Raw genomic sequence first — 21,849 nt, 5'->3', positions numbered from 1 at the left:
GATGGCAACTTGAAATTGCTGGCCTCAGCTCCTGGATCATGTTGGCACCTTTGGCTTCTTACAAGGCAGCTGCATTCTGCAAAACAGCCCAGTGCACGTATCTTGATATGTAACCCTAGAAGAGGCTTCTAAATATAAGTGGGGGTTCTTTGCTGCTGTATGAAGGGGGTCAGCCAGACACTCAAAAGGTGGTGTAAGTTTCTTCAGATTGCACAAAAAACAAATTATCTTGGGGATAATATGAAATTAAATTCTTGGGGTGCCTTCCTGCAGGCACAGCCAGGGGTTTACAGCTTTCCCCTGAAGATCAGCACTGGCTCTTCAATTTATGTGGTTGCAGCCAGGATCCAGGAGTGGTGAGGCTCCAGAAGTTGTAGCTTTTGGACCTCTATCTTTGGATATGTGCTCACAGTGTGTTCTGCCTCTCAGCCTGGAAATAGGTTGTATCTGGTTGCTGCCACAGTGTCCCTCACTCTCAGCATCTATTCAGGTGCCTCTGCTGAAACAGTGGGCAAACATCTCTCTCTAGGCTAATTTCCTCTCCTGCACCCTAACTTGATCTGCCAGTTATTTATTTCTGATTGCCTCAGAAGAGGGAAGATGGAGTCATCTCCCCCATTAGCTTTACTTTGTGTATGCACACATGCAAGAAGAGTTGAAGGGTTGAATTCCCAAAGGCCAGTAAGATCTAAATACAAGGAAAGTCACTGGATTGATGGGGGCCAAGCTGGTTAGAAGCATCCTGGTTACCTGACAGCTGCTCAGGAGCCTTTGTGGAAGGTGGAGTCCATATCACCATACCTTGAACAGATGTGGAACCTACCCTGGCTTTGTAGGAGATAGCTCCAGGCAAGGCTGGAGCCCTCAGGGCTCTGCAGAGCTGCTGCCTGACCCCCACCTTTCTGAGACAGCCCTCAGTCTCCACAGGCAGCACCTTCAGGCTCAAAAACTACCTAAATGTTGGTTTCCTCTTACAATCCTCCCCCCTCCAACCTCATTTTGATTTAGCAGGTCTCAGGAGGTGTGCAGTGTGGGAGCAGAGGAGGGATGCAGTGGTGTGTGAGGGATTTCTTCTGTGCACTCCCAGTTTTCCATTTCCAACCACAGCAGCACGTTCTGCAGCTCAGCAGGACACGTGTCCCTGAGAGGGGACTGAGCCTCTGGGAGGCTGCCCAACCTCCTCTGCTGCACTCCCTGCCAGCCTAAGGGGGCTAAACCCACAAGTCACCTAAAAGGAGGGGGCCTGCAAACATCAATCAGCCACTGCAAAGATGGAAGAATAAATTTGGGACTCCAAGACAGCAAGAAATTTACCCTGTCTGGAACTCTGGGTAAGTTCTGTTCTGCTCCCACACAGCTCACTCTCCACAGCACTCAAGCTGCAAGAAGCACTTGCTCATGTGTCCTTTATAATGTGATTTATGGCATGTGTGAATCTGATCTCCCAGCTCACGTCTGAGGATGGCTCCTCTGCGTTTGTCATCTCTCGCTGGAGGGCTGAGTCAGCTTCCACACCACTTGCAGTGACTTCTCTCTTGCTAAATAAGCTTGCATCATGTCAAGGGAAAAGAACTTTGCCAGATTTCAATGGATTCTTCAGGACTTTGAACTGCACAGCATGAGGCTGAAGGCATTTCTTTTTTGACACCTACTCTGAGGTAAGAGAAGGAGAAACTCCACTGGAAGTGAAGTATCCAGACCAAAGCAGGCTCTGTGGTTATGGTGAGCTGTGGCAGCCTCATGTTCACTTTTCAACCAGTATTCAGTGGGGGCTCAATTGCCTTTTGATTTTAATCAAATAATAAGAGATATAGTCCAAACAGTGAAAATGAGAGATTCTGGCCTAGAGCATGGTGTTTGGTGAGTTCCATCCCTTACTTCTGTGCCTGAAAAGCTTGTAAGGGTCACTCTTCACTCCATCTAATCCAAGACATGCATTCCCCTAACACAGGTCTGTCCTGACCTCACACCTCTCCTCTTTGGTCCTTCCTCTCTTTTAAAATGAGTCAGCTGATAGAGAGGGATGGTAAGTGATATCTCCAAGGGGGTAGAGTGACTCAGTAGCAAAGATGTCACTTCATTTGACCCCTCAGCCTGTACAGCACCCAAAGTGCTCTGTAATGATTCCCAGAACTTTGACCAGCTCTGCTGAGTCTCGTCATTTTAAGAGCCAATAACCAAACTGCCTTAAAATTAACTTCTGACTAAGAAGATTTAATAGTCAGGCCAGGTCTAGCTCATGTTTACTAAAAAAGGTTGGTGTGAGGGGAGGAAAAAGGAGCTGAGCTTTGCTTGTGGCTACTGAATGGCAACTAACAGAGACCACACAGCTCCTCATATCCTGCAGGTCTTTTACAAGCCTCTGCTTTTAAAACCTCACATTGTCCTAGGAGGTGTTGTGGCACAGTCATGACACCAGATGAAGCATTTCATCTATTATTTTGATCTTGTTTTATGGGCTATGAACAGTCTGAAAGAGAATTTTGGTTTTGTTTGTTTGTTTTGGGGATATTTTGTTTGTTTTTTTAAGGGAATTTCTTATTCAGAATTAGTCACTTGTGTTTTCCCCTGGTCTTTTTACCCCAACAGGGGCAGAGGTAGAAAAGATATTTTGTAGTGTTCCTTTGGAATGTGGAGGCTGGTTCAGATGGGGTGGAACAGGGGGAGTTTTTATGCCCTTCAAGCTGCAGAGCATAAAAGGAGTCAAAAGTCACAGATGCTGTTAAAGGGAGGAGCAGAACTTCAGGGTTCCAGAGAATCAGTGGGAGGCTGAGCTCTGCCAGGCCCTGTGGCTTGTCTTTAGCTAATCCCTCACTTCCCACATCTCCTGCACCAACAGCTGAGAGGGAATGGGGCTCCCACTCAGGCTGAGGGGAGAAAACAACACTCCAGTGAATGCAAGGACATGCACACAGACGTGTGTGAGGAGGTGGGGATGATTTAGGTGTTCATGGTGGGATGTCATCCAGCCCTCTCAGGGAGCAGCACCTGACAGAGTGAGTTACAGCTGAGTGCTCCAGGAGTGTGCTACACCCACCTGTCAGGGTGAGGAGAGACAAGAACCAGTCCTGAAAGGGAGCAGACACAGGGAAAACAGGGAGAAGGAACAGTGAGGCTGAGATGCCTTGTCCATGGCCTCTGTCCTGTCCACAGGCCAGCAGCTCCCAGAGGTTTTGGCATGGAGCACACCACGGATGGTTCATCACCATGGAAGGGGGAACCATCACATTTTAACACCAGACTTTAAAATGAATGCTTGTACCTACCACAGAGTAGTTACCACAGCCTCATTATCTGCTAGCAGGCCTTACCCTGCAGTCTGTTACCACTCTGTGGTTCCTAGAAGAACAAAAACACTGCAAAGGCCAGGCCCCAGATGAAGGTACTGTGGCCTGTAGTGGGTCTATGTGGCTGCTGTGCAGATCATCACAATGGTCCTGGATGGGCAAATGATGGGCAAGACACGATACCCTGTGCTGCAAACAGTGCTGGCCAAGAAAACTGGGGAGAACAAAACAATTGGGGTTGGAGACAAGGAATTCAGGAGCACTAAGCTGTGTGAAATGCCAAAATAACAGCAGCTGCATTTTACAGCAGGGGCTGTGTGCAGGGCTGGGGAAGAGCTGCCTGCACACACTGCCCTGGCAGCCTTGGCAGCCTGTCCTGGGCAGGGTGTTCGACCCCAGGGGCAAAAAGGGAGCAGCTGTACCCTGAAACACAGCGGGAGCCAGCACTGCACTGGCACAGCCGTCCCGGCAGAACTCATCCCACAATGGTGCAGTGTGTGGATGCTTCCGTTTGGTAGGAATCCTCCTGTCTCTGTGCAGGTTGCTTCTATTTGTAATGACAAAAAAGCAATTTACCTGTAAAGAGAGGGGTGGCACACCTGCAGGTGTCAGCTCTGTGGTGATGAGGAAAGGGGAATAAAAAACCAGCAAGAGCCGGGGGAGAGCCAAGGGTAAAACCAGATAGTGTGAGTGGGAATGCTTTGAGAAATGTATCAGTGTCGTTTCAGTTGGGAAATATTTATCATTTAAGGACTTGGCCTTCCATCTGTACCTCCTCGGACGCCAGAGCTGACTGTTCCAGCGCGCTCTGACCGCCCTCAGGGACGCACCATTGCCCATGGCTCCAACACCGCCCTCAGGCACTGCCCGGGCCACGGCGGCTCCCGGGGCAGGCAAGGAGCCGTGCCCGCCAGCAGTGGGTGCTGAGGAGGCGCGGGGGTAGCCTGGCCTGGAGCTGACCATGGAGCCTGCCCTGGGGCACCCCATGGAGCCCTCCATGGAGCTGACCATGGAGTTCACCATGGAGCCCCCATGGAGCCCGCCATGGAGCTGACCATGGAGCTCACCATGGAGCTCACCATGGAGTTCACCATGGAGCTCCCCATGGAGCTGACCATGGAGCCCGCCACGGAGTTCATCATGGAGCCCCCCATGGAGCCCCCATGGAGCTCACCATGGAGCTCACCATGGAGGCCCCCATGGAGCTGACCATGGAGCCCGCCATGGAGCTCGCTATGGAGCCTGCCATGGAGCTTGCCATGGAGTCCCCCATGGAGTCCCCATGGAGTTCACCATGGAGCTGACCATGGAGCCCGCCCTGGAGCGCGGGCCAGCCCGGAACGGCCGCGCCGGGCTCGGTTCCCCCCGGCGGGCGCGGGCCGGGCCCGGCGGAAGCGGAAGCGCGGCGGCGGCGGCGGCGGGAGCGCGGCGGGCGGTGGGTGCGGGCCCGGCGGGGCTGGGCAGGGCAGCGGCGGCTCCCGGGGTCGCGGTCCCGGGGCTGCCAGGCCGGGCTGGGCCCCCGTGCCCCGCGGAGGTCCCGGTGCGCCCGCGGGCCCCTTCCGTGCTCACCCAGGCGGGGCTGGGTGTGTGCAGGCGCTGCCGCTCCCTGAGGAGAGCGGGGACAGAGGGACTGAGCTGTCCCCAGGGAGCGGTCACAGCCCCCAGGCTGCCAGAGCTCCAGGAGCGCTGGGACACCGCTCTTAGGCACTGGGTGGGAGCGTTGGGTGTCTGTGCAGGGCCAGGAGCTGGCCCGGGTGGTCCCTGTGGGCCCTGAAGCACGGGACATCCATTCTGTGATTATTTGTTTAGAGCCCCCTTCAGCTGCTCTCAGCATCCTCAACAGGGTGAGATAACTTACTCTAGAGCGGTCACGTTTCAGGCTGGCTGCTTTTGGAGCAGAAAGTTCCCCTGGCGTTGCAGCTGGCGAGGTGCAGCGCTGTGTGCACGGGGGGCAGGAGGCAAAGATCGAGCCCTTGGCTTGGGAGGGCACAGCAGCTCCGTGCTGTGTGCCAGGGACCTGCTGGGTCAGCTCCCTGCCTGGCTGGCTCCGGTAGAGCTGCTCATGTAGAACATCATCAGCAGAGGCTAAAAAGTGCCAGTGCCTTTGTTCAGAGCGTGGTGTCACTTCACAATGGGTTAATCACGTTTCTGAGGCTCTTCAACTCAAAAGCACAGCCCAAGGCCACTGATGAGTTTCCTTTCCTGCCTGCTGGTGTTCCAGCTGTGGGAGTGCTGTGCTGATCCGGCTTTCCCTGCTCCTTTAGATCCACGGAAATGGGGAACACGAGCAGCGAGCGTGCGGGGCTGGAGCGCCATGGGCACAAAGGCACCCGAGGGGACAGCTCAGGAGGAGCCACCAAGGAGGGGGACAGACCCAAAATCCTCATGGACAGCCCTGAAGATGCAGACTTGTTCCATCCAGAGGAAATGAAGGTATTGCTGGTTTGTTCTCCCAGCATTGCTTGCTTGGAATGCTCTGGGGCTGTTTGGAACCTGCAGGGGTTTTGTCATTGAGTTTACACAGAGCTGTCCATCCCCCTTCCTTCCCATGCCAAGGAGTGAATTGGTGTTTAAGCAGGTATAACTGGAGGGAAGAGCATTATTTTGCCTTCCACTCTTCCTGCAAATTTGGAAGGCTTTAACACCTTTGCAGAATTTGTGCAAATGAACTTGTGAACAGTATCTAGAAATGCATTTTGTATTCTGCATCTGACAAAACCTGCTTGTAGTAAACTTAGAGAATCCTGCCTGAGGGCAAAAAAGGCTTTCAGTACAGCACAGGTTCTCTGAGTCTGGTGGGAAAGAACCTTTTTTGATTGAGACATTGTGCTTGCAGGCTCCATTGGAGAAAGAGGAATTTCTAGCTTGGCAGCAGGACCTGGAGGTGAATGACAAAACCCCCACTCAAGCTCGGCCTACGGTGTTCCGCTGGACTGGAGGGGGGAAGGAGGTTTATTTGTCAGGGTCCTTCAACAACTGGAGTAAAATTCCTCTGACAAGGAGGTAAGGGAGTGCTGCTGCAGCGTGTTCCCCATGGACTGGCAGTGCTCAGCGCCATGAGGGAGGTGGGCAGCTCAGAGATGGGATTGGGCTGGGTTTACCACTGTGCTGCCTCTCTCCTCTGCCCTTGATGACAGAGTGGCTTCTCCATTCTTGGATGGCACAGAGTGGAAGCTGAGCTGTGTGTCAGTTCACTGGGCACAGCACACAGATGACCGCAATCTGTCCCTGCTGTGAGCCTGGAGCAGGGAAAGGAGAGCTGGTTCCATCACACACAGTGTCTGTGAGACATCCTTGCCATGTCAGTGGCTTTTGCCCAGCTCAGAGGGCCCAGAAGCCTGTTGGAGCAGCATCAACAGTTTCTCAGCTTTTTTGAGATGCTGCTAAAGCCTTCTGAAGAATCAGGGAGTTCACAGCCCTGATTCCTCACAGAGTTTGGAAATTGCCAAGCAGCAGCTCTGCAGACCCAAAGTAACCCAGAAGTATTGAGTTGCTGCTTTTATCTGCTCATTGTTCATTTATTTCACGGGCATTTGGGAAATGCAGTTTATGATGGCAAATACTGAAAGGCAGGGAAATATGAGAAAGCTGATCTTGTTCCATCAGCAGATAAATGAGGTCTCTTGTGCTAACAAGTAACATGAAGATGTGAGAGTGACTTTACAAAAGCTCAGTGCCAGTTATGGGATGTCAGGAGTGTGGGGGCACTCACTGTCACAGAGGAAATTATCATGAGCATTAATCATAATTTGATTCCTTGCCTTTGGATTGCATCAGAGATTCTCTGCCTGTTTAAGGTTTTGCATGAGGAGGCTTCTGCTCTGTGTCACAGTGTGTGTCACAGCTTAGAGACCAAGGCACTTCTCAGAATTCTGCAGGGCTGATTGTTTGTCTTGAATTCCAGTCACAATAACTTTGTGGCAATCCTGGACCTGCCAGAAGGAGAGCACCAGTACAAGTTCCTCGTGGATGGGCAGTGGACACACGATCCTGCAGAGGTGAAGTTTGCTTTGAGTCTCTGCTTATTGATTGAGGCATCTGAAGAGGAGAAAGGGGCTGTTCAGGCTGGTGACAGAGAGGTTTCTGCTGGCTGCTGTCCTGGGTGGCAGCATCAGCCTGAGCTCAGAGGGCAGGAGATGCAATGAGGGACAGGAGCTCTTAGCCATTGGTTTATAGGTGATGCCAAGCTTTGCTTGCCCAGTGCCAAACTGCCTTTTAGAGCATTGCAGCACTGCTGGCAGCCCAGAGCTTGCTGTGCCTTCCTGGCTCTCTGTGCCAGCATGTTGCTATTGCTGCTCTAGATCTTTTCACAGTCCAGTAATTGTGCCAAAATCTACCAGGCCTGCTTTTCCTCCTCTGCTGTAAAAAGAGCTTTAACCCCAGCCTGCCCAGCAGTTCCGCACGTGCTCAAGGACAGTGTCCAGAGCTGGTGTCACAGGTAGCTCCAGCCCAGAGCTGACCCCTGCCTTGTCTGGAGCCCTGTGGGCTTGGCAGGTTCAGCTGGCATTTTCCCCTCCCAGCCCTTAAAATCCTGCACTTCCTCTTAACCTAACACTCATTGAGCTCTTCTCACATCTGGTTCTGTCATATTTCAAATGTAATTGTACCTCATTCTTGGTAATGCTGATTGTGCAGTTCTGAGAATCTATTAGTCCCACAGGCTTTTTTTATTCTGGTTTTTCTGTCTTGTCTTTTGGCAGCCAGTAGTAACCAGCCAGCTGGGTACTGTCAACAACATCATCCAGGTGAAGAAAACTGACTTTGAAGTGTTTGATGCTTTGATGGTGGACTCCCAAAAATGTTCAGACATGTCTGGTATGAGCTCACTGGTAACTTTGTGTCACACTTTTTAGAGCTGTTCAAAATTTCATTTTCCCTTTTTATCTGAGTTAAAGCTCCAGCAGAGATTAATCTCCACTTGTGTCAGGCCCTGGGATGTGTGCAGGAATCACAAATGCCCAAAGGAAGAAAGTAGAATGCACAGAGGGGGAAGCCTGTGACAAAGCAACACAGATCTGATGAGGAGGGAGCCCTGGGTGCTCAGTAACTTTGTTTGCCCCTGCTGTGTGCATGGCTGGGTTTAGGGCAGTCACTGGTGGATCAGTCTCTGCTTTACCCCATCAAACCAACGTTGAGAGCCTGCACTGCTCCTCATTCAGTCTTCTCTGCTAAGCAGGTGGCTGAGGGGGTCAGGGGTTGCACTCAAGCAGGGAGAAATTAGGTGCATCTCAGTCATCACACAGGCTGGGGAGTATCCTCACAGTGTAGTGTACATGATCTACCTAAGAGTAATACAAAAATGCAATTCTGGATGAAGTTTCATCTTCCAGTGTAACAGGAGAGAGGTGGGGTTTAGCTTGAGCCGTGTCTGAGGTCAGCCCTGCCCTGTTGGCTGCTGAGCTCTGTAGGGATGGAGGCCATGACTGAGGCAGCACCTTCCACCCTCCTTCAGCAGACCTTTGAGCCTGGGGCAGGAGCTGTGCTTGGGTGTGTTTGCTCTGTGTGACTTTGCCCTGGACAAAGCCTTTTTGGAGGAAGTGTTGTGTGATAGTGGGGCAGGCCAGGAGGAGATTCTAGCAGATGCCTTCCCCCACAGGCTGTAGCAGTGTTTCCTTTCCCTGATCAGACTTGGAAGGGCTCTTCCCACAGCCCAGCCTGCAGGGGGGAGCAGTTGCCTTTCTCAGGTGCTTCCCATGTCCTTGCCCTTGTAGGGCAGCCTGCACTGTGGGCTGTTAGCAGGAGAAGTGCTGGGCAGAGATGACAAAGAAGTTCTGAAGTGCAGTTGTGCCCTCAGAACTCTGCTGCCCAGAACCTCACAGCTCCTTCCAAGTCAGACTTTGGGCACCTTAAATCCCCTCTTGGGCAGTGACTGATCCTCTGGCACTGCACCAGCTGCTGCAGTTGTACTTAAGTGCCATTGATTCCTTTAGGCTGCATGTACCTATAAAGAGCAGATGTTCTCACAAAGCATTCAGAATGAAATATTTACCATATTTACCATTTGATCTCTGGCAGAGCTGTCCAGTTCACCCCCAGGACCTTACCACCAGGAGCCCTATGTCTGCAAGGCAGAGGAGCGCTTTAAATCCCCCCCCATTCTCCCCCCACACCTGTTGCAGGTCATCCTGAACAAGGACACAGGCATTTCTGTGAGTGCATCACTTTGCTTTGTTAAATAATGCCCATGAGGATGGGAACAGGTGGGGAAAAATCTGGATATGGGCAAGGGACAGCTTAGGAAAAACCTTAGGATAAGTTATTGTGCTGGTGAGTTCCTTATTATGTATGTCCACAAGGATTTATCTGAAGTAAATCTATTTTTCTAGTTGACTGTCTTTAAAATGGAAATCTGAAATGCTGTTTCCCTCCCAAAATCTTAATCTTGTTAACTGTTAAGACCCCAGAAGCACATAAGGGATAATCACAGTCTGATTCATGGTGCTGGTGAGGATGCAGAGGGTTTTACCCTGGGGTTGTTCTAAAATGGTGACTGTGTTTGTGATGGACTCGGTGGCTGGTCACAGATGCTGTTTGTCACCCCTCAGCTGTGAGTGAACTGTCACTTGTGTTACTGTCACACTCTTACTGTCACACTGTCCCTCTTCTCTGCAGTGTGACCCTGCTCTGCTCCCTGAGCCCAACCACGTCATGCTGAACCACCTGTATGCACTTTCCATCAAGGTGAGAGCCAGGGCATGTCGTGCCCAGGGGCAGCCTGGGTGTCTGGCCATGGCACTTGCTCACTTGTTTTCCCTCCCCTGTAGGATGGAGTGATGGTGCTCAGTGCTACACACCGTTACAAGAAGAAATACGTGACCACTTTGCTGTACAAGCCAATATGAGCATCACAGTCATTTGTGACCAATTGTTCTGGGCCAGTGCAGTCTCAGAAGAAAATGCTTCACATAACCAAATGTACTTCTGCTCTGAGCTGTAGCAAACAAACTCTGATTTCATATTTTTCCTGAGACTTCCAGGTTCTCCTGTATTTGCCTTATTTTGTTAGCCCCACCGTGGAAGTTCTTGGAAATGGCAGCTTCACAGCACCCAGACAGGTGGCCAAGGTGTCAGTGCCCCTTGTCAGCTGAGTTAAAAAACCACCAATTTAATTAGGCTGAATAATGTCAGGGCAGCAAGAGATCAAAGAGCTTTAGCAGCAAGGCAGACTGGGAGTCTGCCAGCCCAAAGTCTGGAAAGTTCAGGATTCTTGGGGAATCTGATTTGAGCATAACACTCAGCAAAAGCAGGCTCATTACTGCTTCCATTGCTCATCAAACACTATTTCAGTAGCAAGTTCCAAACTTGCCTGGCTGAAGTAAGTGTGAATATTGATGATCATTTTGTAGCAGCCTTTTCTGGGCAAAATCAGCAACATAATCATCACTACAAGCTCATTATTATTTTACGGTAGAGTGGGGTGCACTGTTTCTACTGTGAATAGCTCTGTAGTTTTTTCTCTTCATGAGAACTGAAATACATCTTTTCCCCTGTGGAATTTCTGGTAAAGACAACTGTTTTTAATGGCTGGATTTATCATAACTGTGTCTTGCAGTAATCTGCTTTTGGAAAACTGGTTTCTCTTGCTGTCACTAATGAGGACTTCCTTAAGCTGAGAGAGGAAGGAGATGGATGGATTCAGTTTAGGGATGAGCTCCTCAGTAACAGCCTGAGAGTGACTGTAAGTCTCCTGTGTCCAGTGGCCAAACTCACCCCTCAGTGTCAGCAGAGTGCTGGATGCAGCACCCTCTGTGCCCAGGGCTGGAGCCGGGCAACTTTTTATTCTGTTTCTGTTTTCTAAGTGATTCTAGTAATGCCAGGCTGCCTGTCCTTGGTGCTGACAGCCTGTTTTATCCCAAAACAAATGCAACATTAATGCAAACCTGCTGCCAGCGTGCTTGTTGTGGTGCCTGGGGCACCGTGCCCGTGCCAATGACAAGCAGCCCCTCCCAGCGTGGGGGAAGCACTTTGCACAAGTCTGTGAGGACTCAGAGTGGGGACAGAGCTGCAGCAGCCAGCGTGGGGTGAGCCACAGTGGGAGGGTGCCTTGCCAGCCTGGGGTCTGTTCACCAGCCTTGTTGCAATATCTTCAGTAGCTGAGTAGATCTGGGTCTAGTGCAATGGTTTTCTCTGAAAACTCTTTCTTCATTCTGTGCTATGGATAGTATTTAGTATTCTGAACTACAGAATTGCTTGTTTTCAACCTCTTTAGAAACAAATAAAACATTTTCAAGAGATGTGGGTGACTTGTCTTGTTACTACCATTCCCTCCCGTGGTAACCTCGCTTCAGTGAATTATTTTGTTATTACATGTGATTTCCTGATTGCAGTTTTATGCTTTGGTGGGTTGTACAAGCTTTTCATTAAATGGTGCAGATTGAAACACTTTCTCCTCTTGCACTCAGTCAGTGAACAAGACCGAGGTGTTTGTGTTTATTTGTGAGTTTAGAGGAAGGACAAGAGTCCAGTTATTTAAAAGCTCCAGCAGCAGAGCTGGAAAGCTTGGGATGGGCCTTAAGCCTCCTGTCAGCTTCTCTTTGTTCCAGCAGCCACTTCAAGCAGACGTTTTTCCCCAAGCCTTTGTCCTCACCAGGGTGTGAGGGTCCTCCTCAGCTGTGTGAGGGGACAATCTGTGACATTCTGTGTCCCTGCAGTGTCCAGGAGGGCCAAGGCTGTGGGTTGTGTGCTCAGTGCTGGTACCTGCAGAGCACTCCATGTTCTTCAGCAGTGCATCAGCTATGGTGGAACCACAGGACAGGAAAAATTGCTGTGTAGAAAGCTTAAGGATTTTTGATTTTTGGTTGGTAACCCCTGGCCCTGTGTCAGCTGGCAGAGGGCTCAGTACAGGGACTGCAGCTGCCACTGCACCATCAGCTTTTGCAGCCCCAAAGGTTGGGAGCCCACAGTGGGGCCCCAGGCTGTGGAGGGCCTGCAGGAGGGACCCTCCCTCTGCTCCCTCTGCTCCACCCTTCCCTGCCCACGGGGACCAAGCCCAGCTCTCCCCAGGCCTCCCCAGCCATGAGCAGCAGTGATGGAGGTGAGTTGGCCCCTGGCACCCCAAGTGACAGTGCCAGGAGCCACAGATCTCCTCAGGTAAGCCTCTGCCACCCTCAGCCCTTTCTCTCCAGCAGGATGAAGAAGAGGAAAGCTGGCTGTTTTGGTTTTTACTAGGGGGTTGGTTTTGGGGTGTTACATTGGGGTTTTTTGCTGGGTCATTTTTGGCTTGACAGGTGAATGAATTAATCACTCTGTGTTCCCTTATTGCAATGGGATGAATCAAATCCCTCCAAAGGCAGAAGCTGGATCAAGAGTTGGATTTATTAGCTCACTTACATTCCCCACCCACAGCTCACAGTCTGTGCTGTTATGTTTATTCTTGGCTGTTGCTAGGAGAGCACATTTTTTTAAAGGTAGATGCAGACGCTTTTGTTACAGTCACTTTTGGGGACCCTGGAGTAAACCAGTACAGGAATAACAAGAGCTGCCTGCCCTCCCCAACCCCCTGAATTTCAGCACAGCATGTGGGGGTCAAGCTGACATGGATTTGTGTAGGGTTCTTGGGAATCAGAAAGCTCAAGAAATAATTTTTTTTTACTCCACCAGTTTCTGGATTAATTTAGTTTTGTTACAATTCGAATCATGCATCATAGGACTGCAACAATGAGCTTTAAATAAGTATTGTTTGTGCACAGTAAAAGAAATAAAGGAACATTGAACAAGTCAGCATTTCATCATATACATCATAGTAGGCACAATAGATAAATCAAGCAGCTCGGGGTTGATGGAGAGCATGTTCATGGAGAATGTCATGTAGACCAAATTGTAAGAGGAGCCATTGGTTACCCACGCCCAGAGCGTCCACCAAGCCCTTTCTCAGGGCTGAGGGGATGGGTATGTGCACAGAACCAAAACCACTCAACAGTAGGAGGACAAATTAAGTTACTGTAGGCAGCAGTGTGAATATTAAAAACCTCTTCCTGTGAAAGAATACTTCAGACCCTGTAAAAACTAGTTCAGTTAAAAATAGATGTATTTACATTTAAGTCTGATCTAGCAAGTTTTCCCAGCAGGTGTAAGTTGAGCTGTACAGTAACTGCAGGTTGTACTCAATCTGACTGGATTTGTGAATGGTCTTTTTTTAAAGTTGCAGCTATTAGGCCTTAAAGCACCAGCATTTTACAGCAGTGGGATGGGGAACTGCCTCCCTTCACTTTGCTCCCAGTACACTGCTGGAATAAGTCCCAAACCTGTCATTAGATCACACTCTTGTTAATTAAGATGCCTTTTTTCCAGCTCAAGGTGTGTGGGGTCACTTACCAGGGCAAGACTGTTTTCCCAGACACTCACAGGTGCTTCAGCTCTGCCCCTGTCACAGGTGAGGCAGGACTGAGCAGTGACTGCTGCTCTAGTGAAGCACCTGGATAAACCCACCTGGGTCCGTGCATGTGAACATGCCTGGGGTTTGTGGAGCCACTTATGCTACTGTTCAGGGAATGAAGAGTATTAAATGCTGAATATTGCCAGGGTTTGCTCTGGGGTCAGCTGTGGATGCCCCAGAGCCAGGGAAGGGGCAGGAGGGGCAGGGGCACTCCAGAGAGAAGGAAGCCGTCATTTCACCATGCCAGTCAAGATAGTTATTTGTTTTATTTGGTTATTGTTCAACAACAAAGTTCAATACTTTCCCGGTGGAGCTTTGAACTGTCCCTCTGGTTCCCTCCCTTGTCAATAATAAAAAGGTAATGAAGAAAAATCCTGTACTTTTAGAGACCTAAAACCTCATTTATGCTAACAAGCTTCAATTGCAATTTAATGTTACAATATTTCTTCATGGGAGCGAGGAGGACTGAGGCGAGGCCCCTCCAGTGTCTGAGGATGGCTGTCCACAACCACCAGTAAAACAAAAAGCCAGTGTTGAAAAACGCACAGTTTACAATAAAAAAGTAGAAACCAATTCAATTCCCTTTTGTTACGAATATAAAGTTTCTTGTAAATATGTACAGTCCTTTGAGCTATTTCTATAGCAGGAAGCATTTCACGAACAAGACACAAGATATACACTTTCAGGACTCAACAAGCCCATTTCTGAGGTCTTGAAGATCTTCCATGAGATGCAAAGATTTAAAGACTGATCTCAGTGACCTTTCGAAATATTCAGACCAGGAGACAAAAACTTTCAGCAAATTTCCTGCCAAATCATCTGACTGAAAATAACCCAACAGACAAGAGAACAGAATACAATATTCATGAAACTCGCCAAGGGACACTGACAAGGCATTGGAATTTTGATGGGTTTCTAGAACAGGTTAGCACAGGCTTGCAAGGGACTAGCAGAAGTTTTAAGTGTGGCGCCAAGGGAAGAAGATTGGATGCAGTTTTGCTCTTTCCAGTTGTAAAGAACATGGTTGTTCACTTAGAATGTTGCTATTGCAGAGTGAATGGTCAAAACCTGCTTTGAAAATCATTTGCTCTCTGCTTCATGTTCACAGCAAAAGAGAATAGGAAGCAATAAAAGGCTCGAGGTCAGACACGGGGAAGCCAAGGTGTGTCAGCAACTGCCAAAGCTGCTCCCTGTGGGTGTCCTGTGCCAAGACACCGGATCTGATTGCACCACAAGCTACAGCTCACGGGAGGAGCCAGCCCGGGCTGCTCCTCCTGGGGAGCTGAGGCTGGCAGGACTCATTGCTGAAGAGACCATGTCCAGTGCTGAGAGGAGAACACAAGTGTGACTGTGATTCTTGTCATAGAATAAGGCTTGTTAACTCTTCGGTGCCAAATTTCCAGAGTAATTAACGGCTATTTGCAGCGTAATCTAAAGGTTTCGGTTAATTTACAAGTGAGGTACAATACACTACTCAGCAAAGCAACCTAAAAGGAGAGAGCCAGTGATGGTGCAGCAGCATGCAGTGAACTGTCATGCAGAAGACCTGGATAAAGTCTTACAACCCAGTAGCTTATAGGTAATGCACTTTGTCTCAGGGCCGGGCAGGGGGCTTGGTTAAAGCAGGGTTCTTCCCTCCCCATCAGAGCTGCTCTAAAGCGATTTTAGTGAGAACAAAATAACTTTCAGAAGTGGCAGGTGAACAGGCTAATCAGAAGAAATTTTTCATGTGTTCTGTGGAGAACATCCAACCACAGCTCCTATTGAAAGACTCACTCACCTTGGCCCTTCTGTTTCCAGGCCATCAGGGGCTCCCAGCACATCTCAGAACTTTGACCAACTTTCTGTTAAGGGGTGCTAACCACAGTGATGACCTGGGGTAGGACACGAGTCCCATTTCCTAGATGAACTACTAGGGACTAAAGTGGATACAAAAAGTTCATGAACTGCTTGAAAGAGTAACAGTAGTACAAAGTGCAAAAACAGGAGTGCAGGAAAGTGCAGAGAAATTAACTGAGCTGCGAACGGTCTTGGAAAGCGTCACGGCTCCCGCTGCGGAGCGAGCTTTGGCCCGGGAATGCTGTTTGGGAGCTGGGCTGCAGACAGATGGAGTGCATATACTCAGTATATTTCCTTTTTTTCCTGCAGGTCAAGACGAGTAACTTTGTCTAGCTGAGACTTACACTGAAGACTGGTCCCAGACCTGGCAGGGAAATAAAAGGACAAGTTACAAGTCACGGGTGCTTCTCTTCCAGGCACGAGATGGTGGGAGCAGTACATCCATCACCTGCTGCTGCCACAGAGCCAGGGCTCCTGTCATCCACAAACGCTGACATGGCTAATAGGAAGAGTAGGCCTAGGTTAAGGTCTGCTAAGGGGAATGGAAGGGGCAATGGGGTTCAGGTTGAGATTGCTAGAAGTAAGGCTAGTATTGGGGTTGTGATAAATAAGATTGGGGAGGATGTTAATGGTCAAATAGGTTCTTTGATAAATAGTTTTACTCCATCTGCTAGAGGCTGTAGGAGCCTGAATGGGCCAATAATGTTTGGGCCCTTTCGGCCTTGTACGTAGCTTAGCACAGCAGGCTCCGACGTTCCCTGCTCCAGATATTATTCCCCTTCAAGTCCTCTATCACTTGCTAGTAAATGCACAATTGCTTTCAGCTCATTCTAGGGTCAAGCAGCTTTTGCAGTGCCACAACCAGCCCAGGGCTGGTGGTCACAGGGCCAGTGAATGACTGACACCATGTGGCCTCTGCTCCAACAGAATTTGAGGAGCAGGGGGTGAGCTTTGATCTGCTCTTGTGCTTTGCAGTGCCACCAGCCCTTCTGCACTACACCTCCAAGCCGTTCCCTGAGAACAGACATTCCTGCAGGCTCCTGCCTTACCTTATTGACTTGAGCAAGAGGAGTCCTGGCCCCGCTCACAGGCACCCTGCCTCGGCCGCTGTCCTCGAAGAGCCGTCCCGGGGAGCGCTCCCTGCGCGTGCTCAGCAGCCGCCCCGGCGACTTCTCCCTCTCCAGGGGCCGCCCCGGGGACTTGTCCCTGCGCAGCTCCGTGCGGCCCTCGCGGTACCGGTGCGGGGTGCTGGGCTCCCGGGGGTGGCTGGGCCCTTCGGGGGGGCCCGGGCTGGAGGCCACGCGCTTGGTGATGTGCTCGTTGTACGTGGGGGGGCCTCTCTTGTTCGGGCTGCTGTCATTCAAAAATAATTGACGCGAACCGCTGAGTGACAAAAACCTCCCGTCACGTTTTCTTTTAGCAAAAATGCAACTTTTCCCCCAGCACCCTTCGGGTGAGGAGCATCAGCCCCTCCCTGAGGCAAGATGGGAAATACAGAGGTATTTTGGCAGCTGGAGTATCCATCATGTGAGCCACACTGGCAAAGTGCCTTAATGAATTGCCAGTGTAAGTCGTGTTCTCTGGCCTGTTCTGTACACAACACCTTCTCATACACTCCAGCCATATGCTTTTCCATATAAAAATACACTAAAATTTGATATATGTGTTTTCACACCATTTTCTGTAGCTCAGGGATGTTCAGGCCAGGCTGGGATGAACTACAAGCTTCAATTTATGTTTCCTGTGCACACAGTGGCACCATCAGCCCGAGTATTTAATTACCTGTATATCACATCACAACTTGCCAGCACTAATCTCCCTAAGGCAGACCTATTATTTGATAGAAAGGGGCTCTTGCTTTACATCTTGTTACAGCCAAGCCGTGTTTAGTGTCATATCAACAGTATCTGAGCTCAAAAAGCTTTGAAGCCAGAGCTCTATCACAACATCAAAGCAAACCAGCACAAGGCCACAAAGCATTTGTGGAGATTATCCCCATCTAGAGCTGATGTTTGTTTCCTTGTGGATATTAAGCCATTAGTGACTCTATTACAGCATTACAGTAACAGTCACTAGGCTCTAAGAACAGAACAAGGGCAGCCCACCACAAAAGGCATCAGGAGGGAAGTTTGCTCCTGAAGCACCCAGGGACTGTAACACCCCGACATTGTCACCATGACACACGATGTCCCCGTACCTGCGCGTGGCAGAGGAGCCTCTGTGGTGCTGTGGCGGCTGCTGCTGCTCATTGTTGGTCTCCTTCACCAGGTTGCCCTTACAGCAGATCACCCTTAGCTTGTCCTGGTAGGAGGAGGCCAAGTAGATGGCTCCTGAGGAGATGGCAGGCCCCAGGTACCGTGGGTTCGGGATCTCCAAGTGGGCTCGTGCCGGAGTCCTGGGGAAAATTGCAGCAAAAAGTCTTTACAGTGGCAGCACAGTGCTACCTTTTCCTGGCAAGTCCATATATTCCTGCAAAACAGGCTGCTCAAAGAGATGAAAAGGGAACCACTTACCCTATAGAAGCTCGTGCCTGAATCTCGATCACTTCAAGGGAATTGAAGTGGGTCACGAACAGATAGGGCTCCCTGTAGGCTGGAGGAGCAGTGCAAAGGCAGGAAAAAACACAAAATACATTCTCTATTAAAAACTTCTAAAACACAACAGCAAGCACAAGAGAGGCTGACAGCCCTGTGGGAAAACTAAGGAATACATTATATGTAATGACAGAGACACCATCAGTATAGGGGGAGATGCAAGTTTAAAGAATTGGTGCTTTGAAACTGTATCTCAAGGACTTTACTAACCAAACTATCATGAAAAAGGCATTAAAGCCAGGCTATTAACTGAACAAAATCCCATTAAGCAGTGCAAAAGGCCTGAGGGAGCCATGCTGCCCTCATATATTCTTCACTATTTCAGAAACTTAGAGCATTGTTAAAAATTCCAATAGCCAGTGTTGAGCCAGGAACATAAAGGAAATGGAACTTTGGTTTAGATATCCTTAAATTGCTTATGTTTCAGAGGGTTTGCCATCTGGATTTAGAATAAGCTTAAATTGTGGGAAAAAGCTCCATAGTTTCTGGAAGAATTGGGAAGGGAAAAGGAGACAGAAGGGCTGAGTGCAGAGTACTCGTTCCACAGGGATTTTTCCTGTTTCAGTAATCTCCACAATCCAAGAGTTGTCCCTCAACACCTACCAAAAGCTAAGGGCAAGCGGTTCCATTTCAGGTCGTCTGTCCTACTGCGTCTTCCATAGGAATCCACAAAGACACCAAACTCTGCCAAGAGAGGACACATCAGGTCATGAGCATCTGCCTGAGTTTTATTCATTTATTTCTGAAGGGACAAAGGCAGTTGTTCCCATGCTTTTTATCAGGGATATCTTACAAATCCCAGATTGCCATGAATTACTCTAAAGGCCATGGAAGTGGTTGGATGTAGGAATACTGCCAGGCCAAAAGGTGCTGTGATTCCATGTCTCTGTTCCAGCTAAACTAAGGTCATTATTTAATCTACAGTTGGGCAGGTGATGACATTCCTCCCATTAATCACCCAAAATTACTGCTAGAGGGCTTCAGAAGGTTTGTGCATTCCCATGACAGTATACAAGAGGGCAACAGAAGCAGCTATACAAAAAAATAACACCCTCTCTTATTTAATCACCAGAAGGTTAAAAAGTCTCATCTGTCTGCACAGAAACCAGACAAAACCCAAGCCTGAGAGCCCCTGAACATCTCATCAGGGTAATCAAGCACCTGTTTGCACTTTACACACTGCCTGCAGTCCTTCCCTCAGGCACAGAAATCCTGTGCAAAAACTGATCCACCAGGCATGGAGAACTTTTAAACCAAAGCAGGTTGTCCAAAATTCAACAGCATTTGGGTACCTTCTGCAGCTCAGAGAACAGGACTAGTGCAAAACCTGCACATCCATACACCACTTACCATGGAAACACAGCAGATACTCCTCCCTCTGCCCTGCTGGGTTCACTTGGATGATACTGACTGGGAAACTGTTGGTGGAAGCAGCAAACACGGCAGAGGCCAAAGTGTGGTCATTTTTATCCAAAAACTCTGCAAAGAGAATGGAGAAAGGCTTTGATTTGCACCAACTTTTTTCAAAACTGCTTTCAAAAAGCTTTACAAAAGAACCTGTGGAGCCACTTGGAGCATTCTCAGGAATTATCTCCTACCCTCCAGTGTGTACTGCTTCATCTCAATTTCATAGAACTTGTTGGTTCCAATGATGATGCTATAAGTGGTCAAATGGATGCAGCTGCAAGGCTCAGAGGTTTCAATCTCCTGCAAAAAAGGACAGCATTGACAGATATTAGTCCCCTGTACCAGCTTACAGATAACAGAGTCTGGAAAGTTGTATATTGCTACATTTATCTTTACAAAAGGGAGAGGTGGCAATCTCAAAGACCCTAGCAGTCTTTCAAAAGCATGTGAACAAAAACTCTTCCAAGAAGAAAGTTTTGTTTTGTTGGAAGTGATGCTTCCAATGTAGACTTGTATATCAACTCTCCTCTGGAGAGATTCTCTTCCTTTTGGAAGAATACACTGTTCTGGAAGATATTCTTCTGCTCTGCAGCTCAGATTTCTGGAGCAGCAATGAGCAGCTCCCTTGTAGACCACAGCCAATTTTCCTTCCTTCCTTCTTTGTACATGACAGAGAGATGTTGTCCACCAGGACCTGCCTTGTGGCTGAATAGCTGGGATACTCTGCAGGTTAGCCTGACACAATGCTCAGATTCCCAGATCTTCTGAGGACAAGATTCCTTACATAAATCCTACTTTTTCTGGAAATTTTGTTGGCAGAAAAGCAAAGCATATTCTGGGCTTGCTGCCATCTTGTTAGGATCTAAATTCAGTTGTCTGGATTAGTGGAGATAAGGAAAACCTGCCCTCTAAAACATGCCTTTGCATGTTGTGCATGCAAGCCCTTGTCAGAGGAAGGGTGCAGACCCTCAGTGTGAGCAGGAGTTGGTGTCAGCTGCAGTGCTTGAAGACATTCCAGGTGTCCTGGCATCCAAGATCTCCATGCCTTTCCTCCTGAGGAGGCCAGATCTGCATGGCTGTGCCCACTGCTTCCTCCAGCAGCCTCAGTCACACTGGAAAATGAAGTGGTGCCTGCAAAGTCACCTGCAGGGGCTTTCACCCAGGGAGGGGTAGTTTGACTGAACATCCTTTAATTTGTGCATAGGAGAGAACATGAGTTTCTGGGTGCCAGATGTTTTAAGGCAGCTGGTGTTTAAACTTTTTGTCCTGAGGAGAGATGTCTGAGGGTATGGTTACAGCTCAGCCCAATATCTCAAAAAAATCCCAGTTCTGTTCTGCATCTCTCCAAAAATGCCAACTCTTATTAAAGGAAATTGCTGCCTACTCCACTTTGAGTCAGTGCACAGTGCAATTTGTTATCATTTTAGCTGGCAAACAAATTTTCTCATGCTTACAGAAAGGTTTTAGATGTTTGCTCCAAAGCAAAGGCTTAGAGCACTATGTGAATTAACCTCCACTACAGCAGGGAGTTACTAAACTCACCTTTCTGATACAGAACTTGCTCAAGCTCTCGTTGTATCGCAGAACCACCACTTTATTGGGCATGGCTGCACAGATACAAAGACTGTTCTCAACCTGTAAGGAAGATAAAAAGCATAGTTCAGGACAGCAATAAAATAAATTCTATTGCTGAGCGTGTGAAACAGATCTGAGAACCTCTTGCCACAAAAAGAACTTTGCAGAGATAAGCAAGTACATTTTATTAATAGGGTAATTATTGTGAATTCATGAAATAATGAAAAGCCTCTTCACATTCTCAAAAAAGAACGTGAATTTAAATGGCTTCTATGATTTCTTTTATGCTTGAAAGACGTTAATAAAATATGAGAAGGTTTTGCACAGAAAAGGGATTGACAAATTGAAATAGGTTAGGTCTACATTTTAACCCCTGAAACTTATCTTAAGCATCACTTTGAAATGAGTGGTGCTCAGTTTGTTATCAAAGTAGTCCAGAGAAGTTATTGTTAATGAGAATTTTTGCTGTGGTTAAATGCTCCATACTAAAACCAGTAATTTGTGTAAATGTTTAGAATGAAAGTGACACAAACACCTAAGGAAATTTGCGAGCCTGGAAGCATGGCATTCAGGAACAAAGACTGGACAGAATTTACTAACTAAAAACCTCAAAACTGTAGTCAATAGTGAGGAGGCAGTAGTACCATGCTATGCTGGATTTCTTACTGTCTAGCAGTTTAAGCTATACCACCATGGCATCCTGACTGAACTGATCCACATTAGCAGCAAATCCCCCATTCTGTCTCCAGCTCAGCCTCTGCTCAGCCCATAC

General features: G+C 48.7%; 2 protein-coding genes across 5 annotated transcripts in view; one reads left to right on the top strand and one right to left on the bottom strand.

Annotated features, from left to right (window-relative positions):
* The first annotated feature begins 4,686 nt into the window (after nucleotides 1-4,686).
* Nucleotides 4,687-11,515, top strand: PRKAB1 (protein kinase AMP-activated non-catalytic subunit beta 1). Of its 3 annotated transcripts, XM_054288671.1 has the most exons (8): nucleotides 4,687-4,722; nucleotides 5,552-5,720; nucleotides 6,124-6,290; nucleotides 7,192-7,285; nucleotides 7,988-8,102; nucleotides 9,303-9,436; nucleotides 9,900-9,968; nucleotides 10,052-11,515. In XM_054288671.1, the coding sequence occupies exons 2-8, from the start codon at nucleotides 5,562-5,564 to the stop codon at nucleotides 10,127-10,129; spliced, it is 816 nt and encodes a 271-aa protein (XP_054144646.1). In that variant the 5' UTR covers nucleotides 4,687-4,722; nucleotides 5,552-5,561; the 3' UTR covers nucleotides 10,130-11,515. The 3 variants fall into 3 exon arrangements, with proteins under 3 accessions (XP_054144646.1, XP_054144644.1, XP_054144645.1); XM_054288669.1 differs by having other exon boundaries at nucleotides 9,900-11,515; XM_054288670.1 differs by lacking the exon at nucleotides 4,687-4,722 and adding an exon at nucleotides 4,964-5,131 and having other exon boundaries at nucleotides 9,900-11,515.
* Nucleotides 11,516-13,911: 2,396 nt separating this feature from the next.
* The window catches only part of CIT (citron rho-interacting serine/threonine kinase), a 68,081-nt gene continuing 60,143 nt past the window's right edge, over nucleotides 13,912-21,849 (bottom strand). The window contains exons 40-47 of one of the 2 annotated variants that reach the window (XM_054289079.1): nucleotides 21,045-21,137; nucleotides 19,694-19,802; nucleotides 19,446-19,574; nucleotides 18,699-18,779; nucleotides 18,015-18,093; nucleotides 17,699-17,896; nucleotides 16,551-16,854; nucleotides 13,912-15,865 (exon numbers count right to left, since the gene is read on the bottom strand). In XM_054289079.1, coding sequence (XP_054145054.1) covers nucleotides 15,842-15,865; nucleotides 16,551-16,854; nucleotides 17,699-17,896; nucleotides 18,015-18,093; nucleotides 18,699-18,779; nucleotides 19,446-19,574; nucleotides 19,694-19,802; nucleotides 21,045-21,137 — 1,017 coding nt within the window. In that variant the 3' untranslated portion in view covers nucleotides 13,912-15,841. Of the gene's footprint in view, nucleotides 15,866-16,550; nucleotides 16,885-17,698; nucleotides 17,897-18,014; nucleotides 18,094-18,698; nucleotides 18,780-19,445; nucleotides 19,575-19,693; nucleotides 19,803-21,044; nucleotides 21,138-21,849 lie in introns of both variants that reach the window. The other variant, XM_054289080.1, reaches the window with a different exon arrangement.

The sequence above is a fragment of the Melozone crissalis genome, unplaced genomic scaffold (assembly GCF_028551555.1).
Source record: "Melozone crissalis strain CALT ecotype California unplaced genomic scaffold, PUWL_Pcris_2 ptg000063l_1, whole genome shotgun sequence".
Taxonomy (NCBI): Eukaryota; Metazoa; Chordata; class Aves; order Passeriformes; family Passerellidae; genus Melozone; species Melozone crissalis.
This window is presented reverse-complemented; position numbering and strand designations above follow the sequence as displayed.

What these genes read in the sequence shown, in the direction of transcription:
- PRKAB1 (XM_054288669.1), top strand. Translation starts at nt 5,562, where the DNA reads ATGGGGAACACGAGCAGCGAGCGTGCGGGGCTGGAGCGCCATGGGCAC. An exon ending in TCCATCCAGAGGAAATGAAG is followed by an intron (nt 5,721 to 6,123) that starts GTATTGCTGGTT and finishes TTGTGCTTGCAG; the next exon opens with GCTCCATTGGAGAAAGAGGA. An exon ending in GGACACACGATCCTGCAGAG is followed by an intron (nt 7,286 to 7,987) that starts GTGAAGTTTGCT and finishes GTCTTTTGGCAG; the next exon opens with CCAGTAGTAACCAGCCAGCT.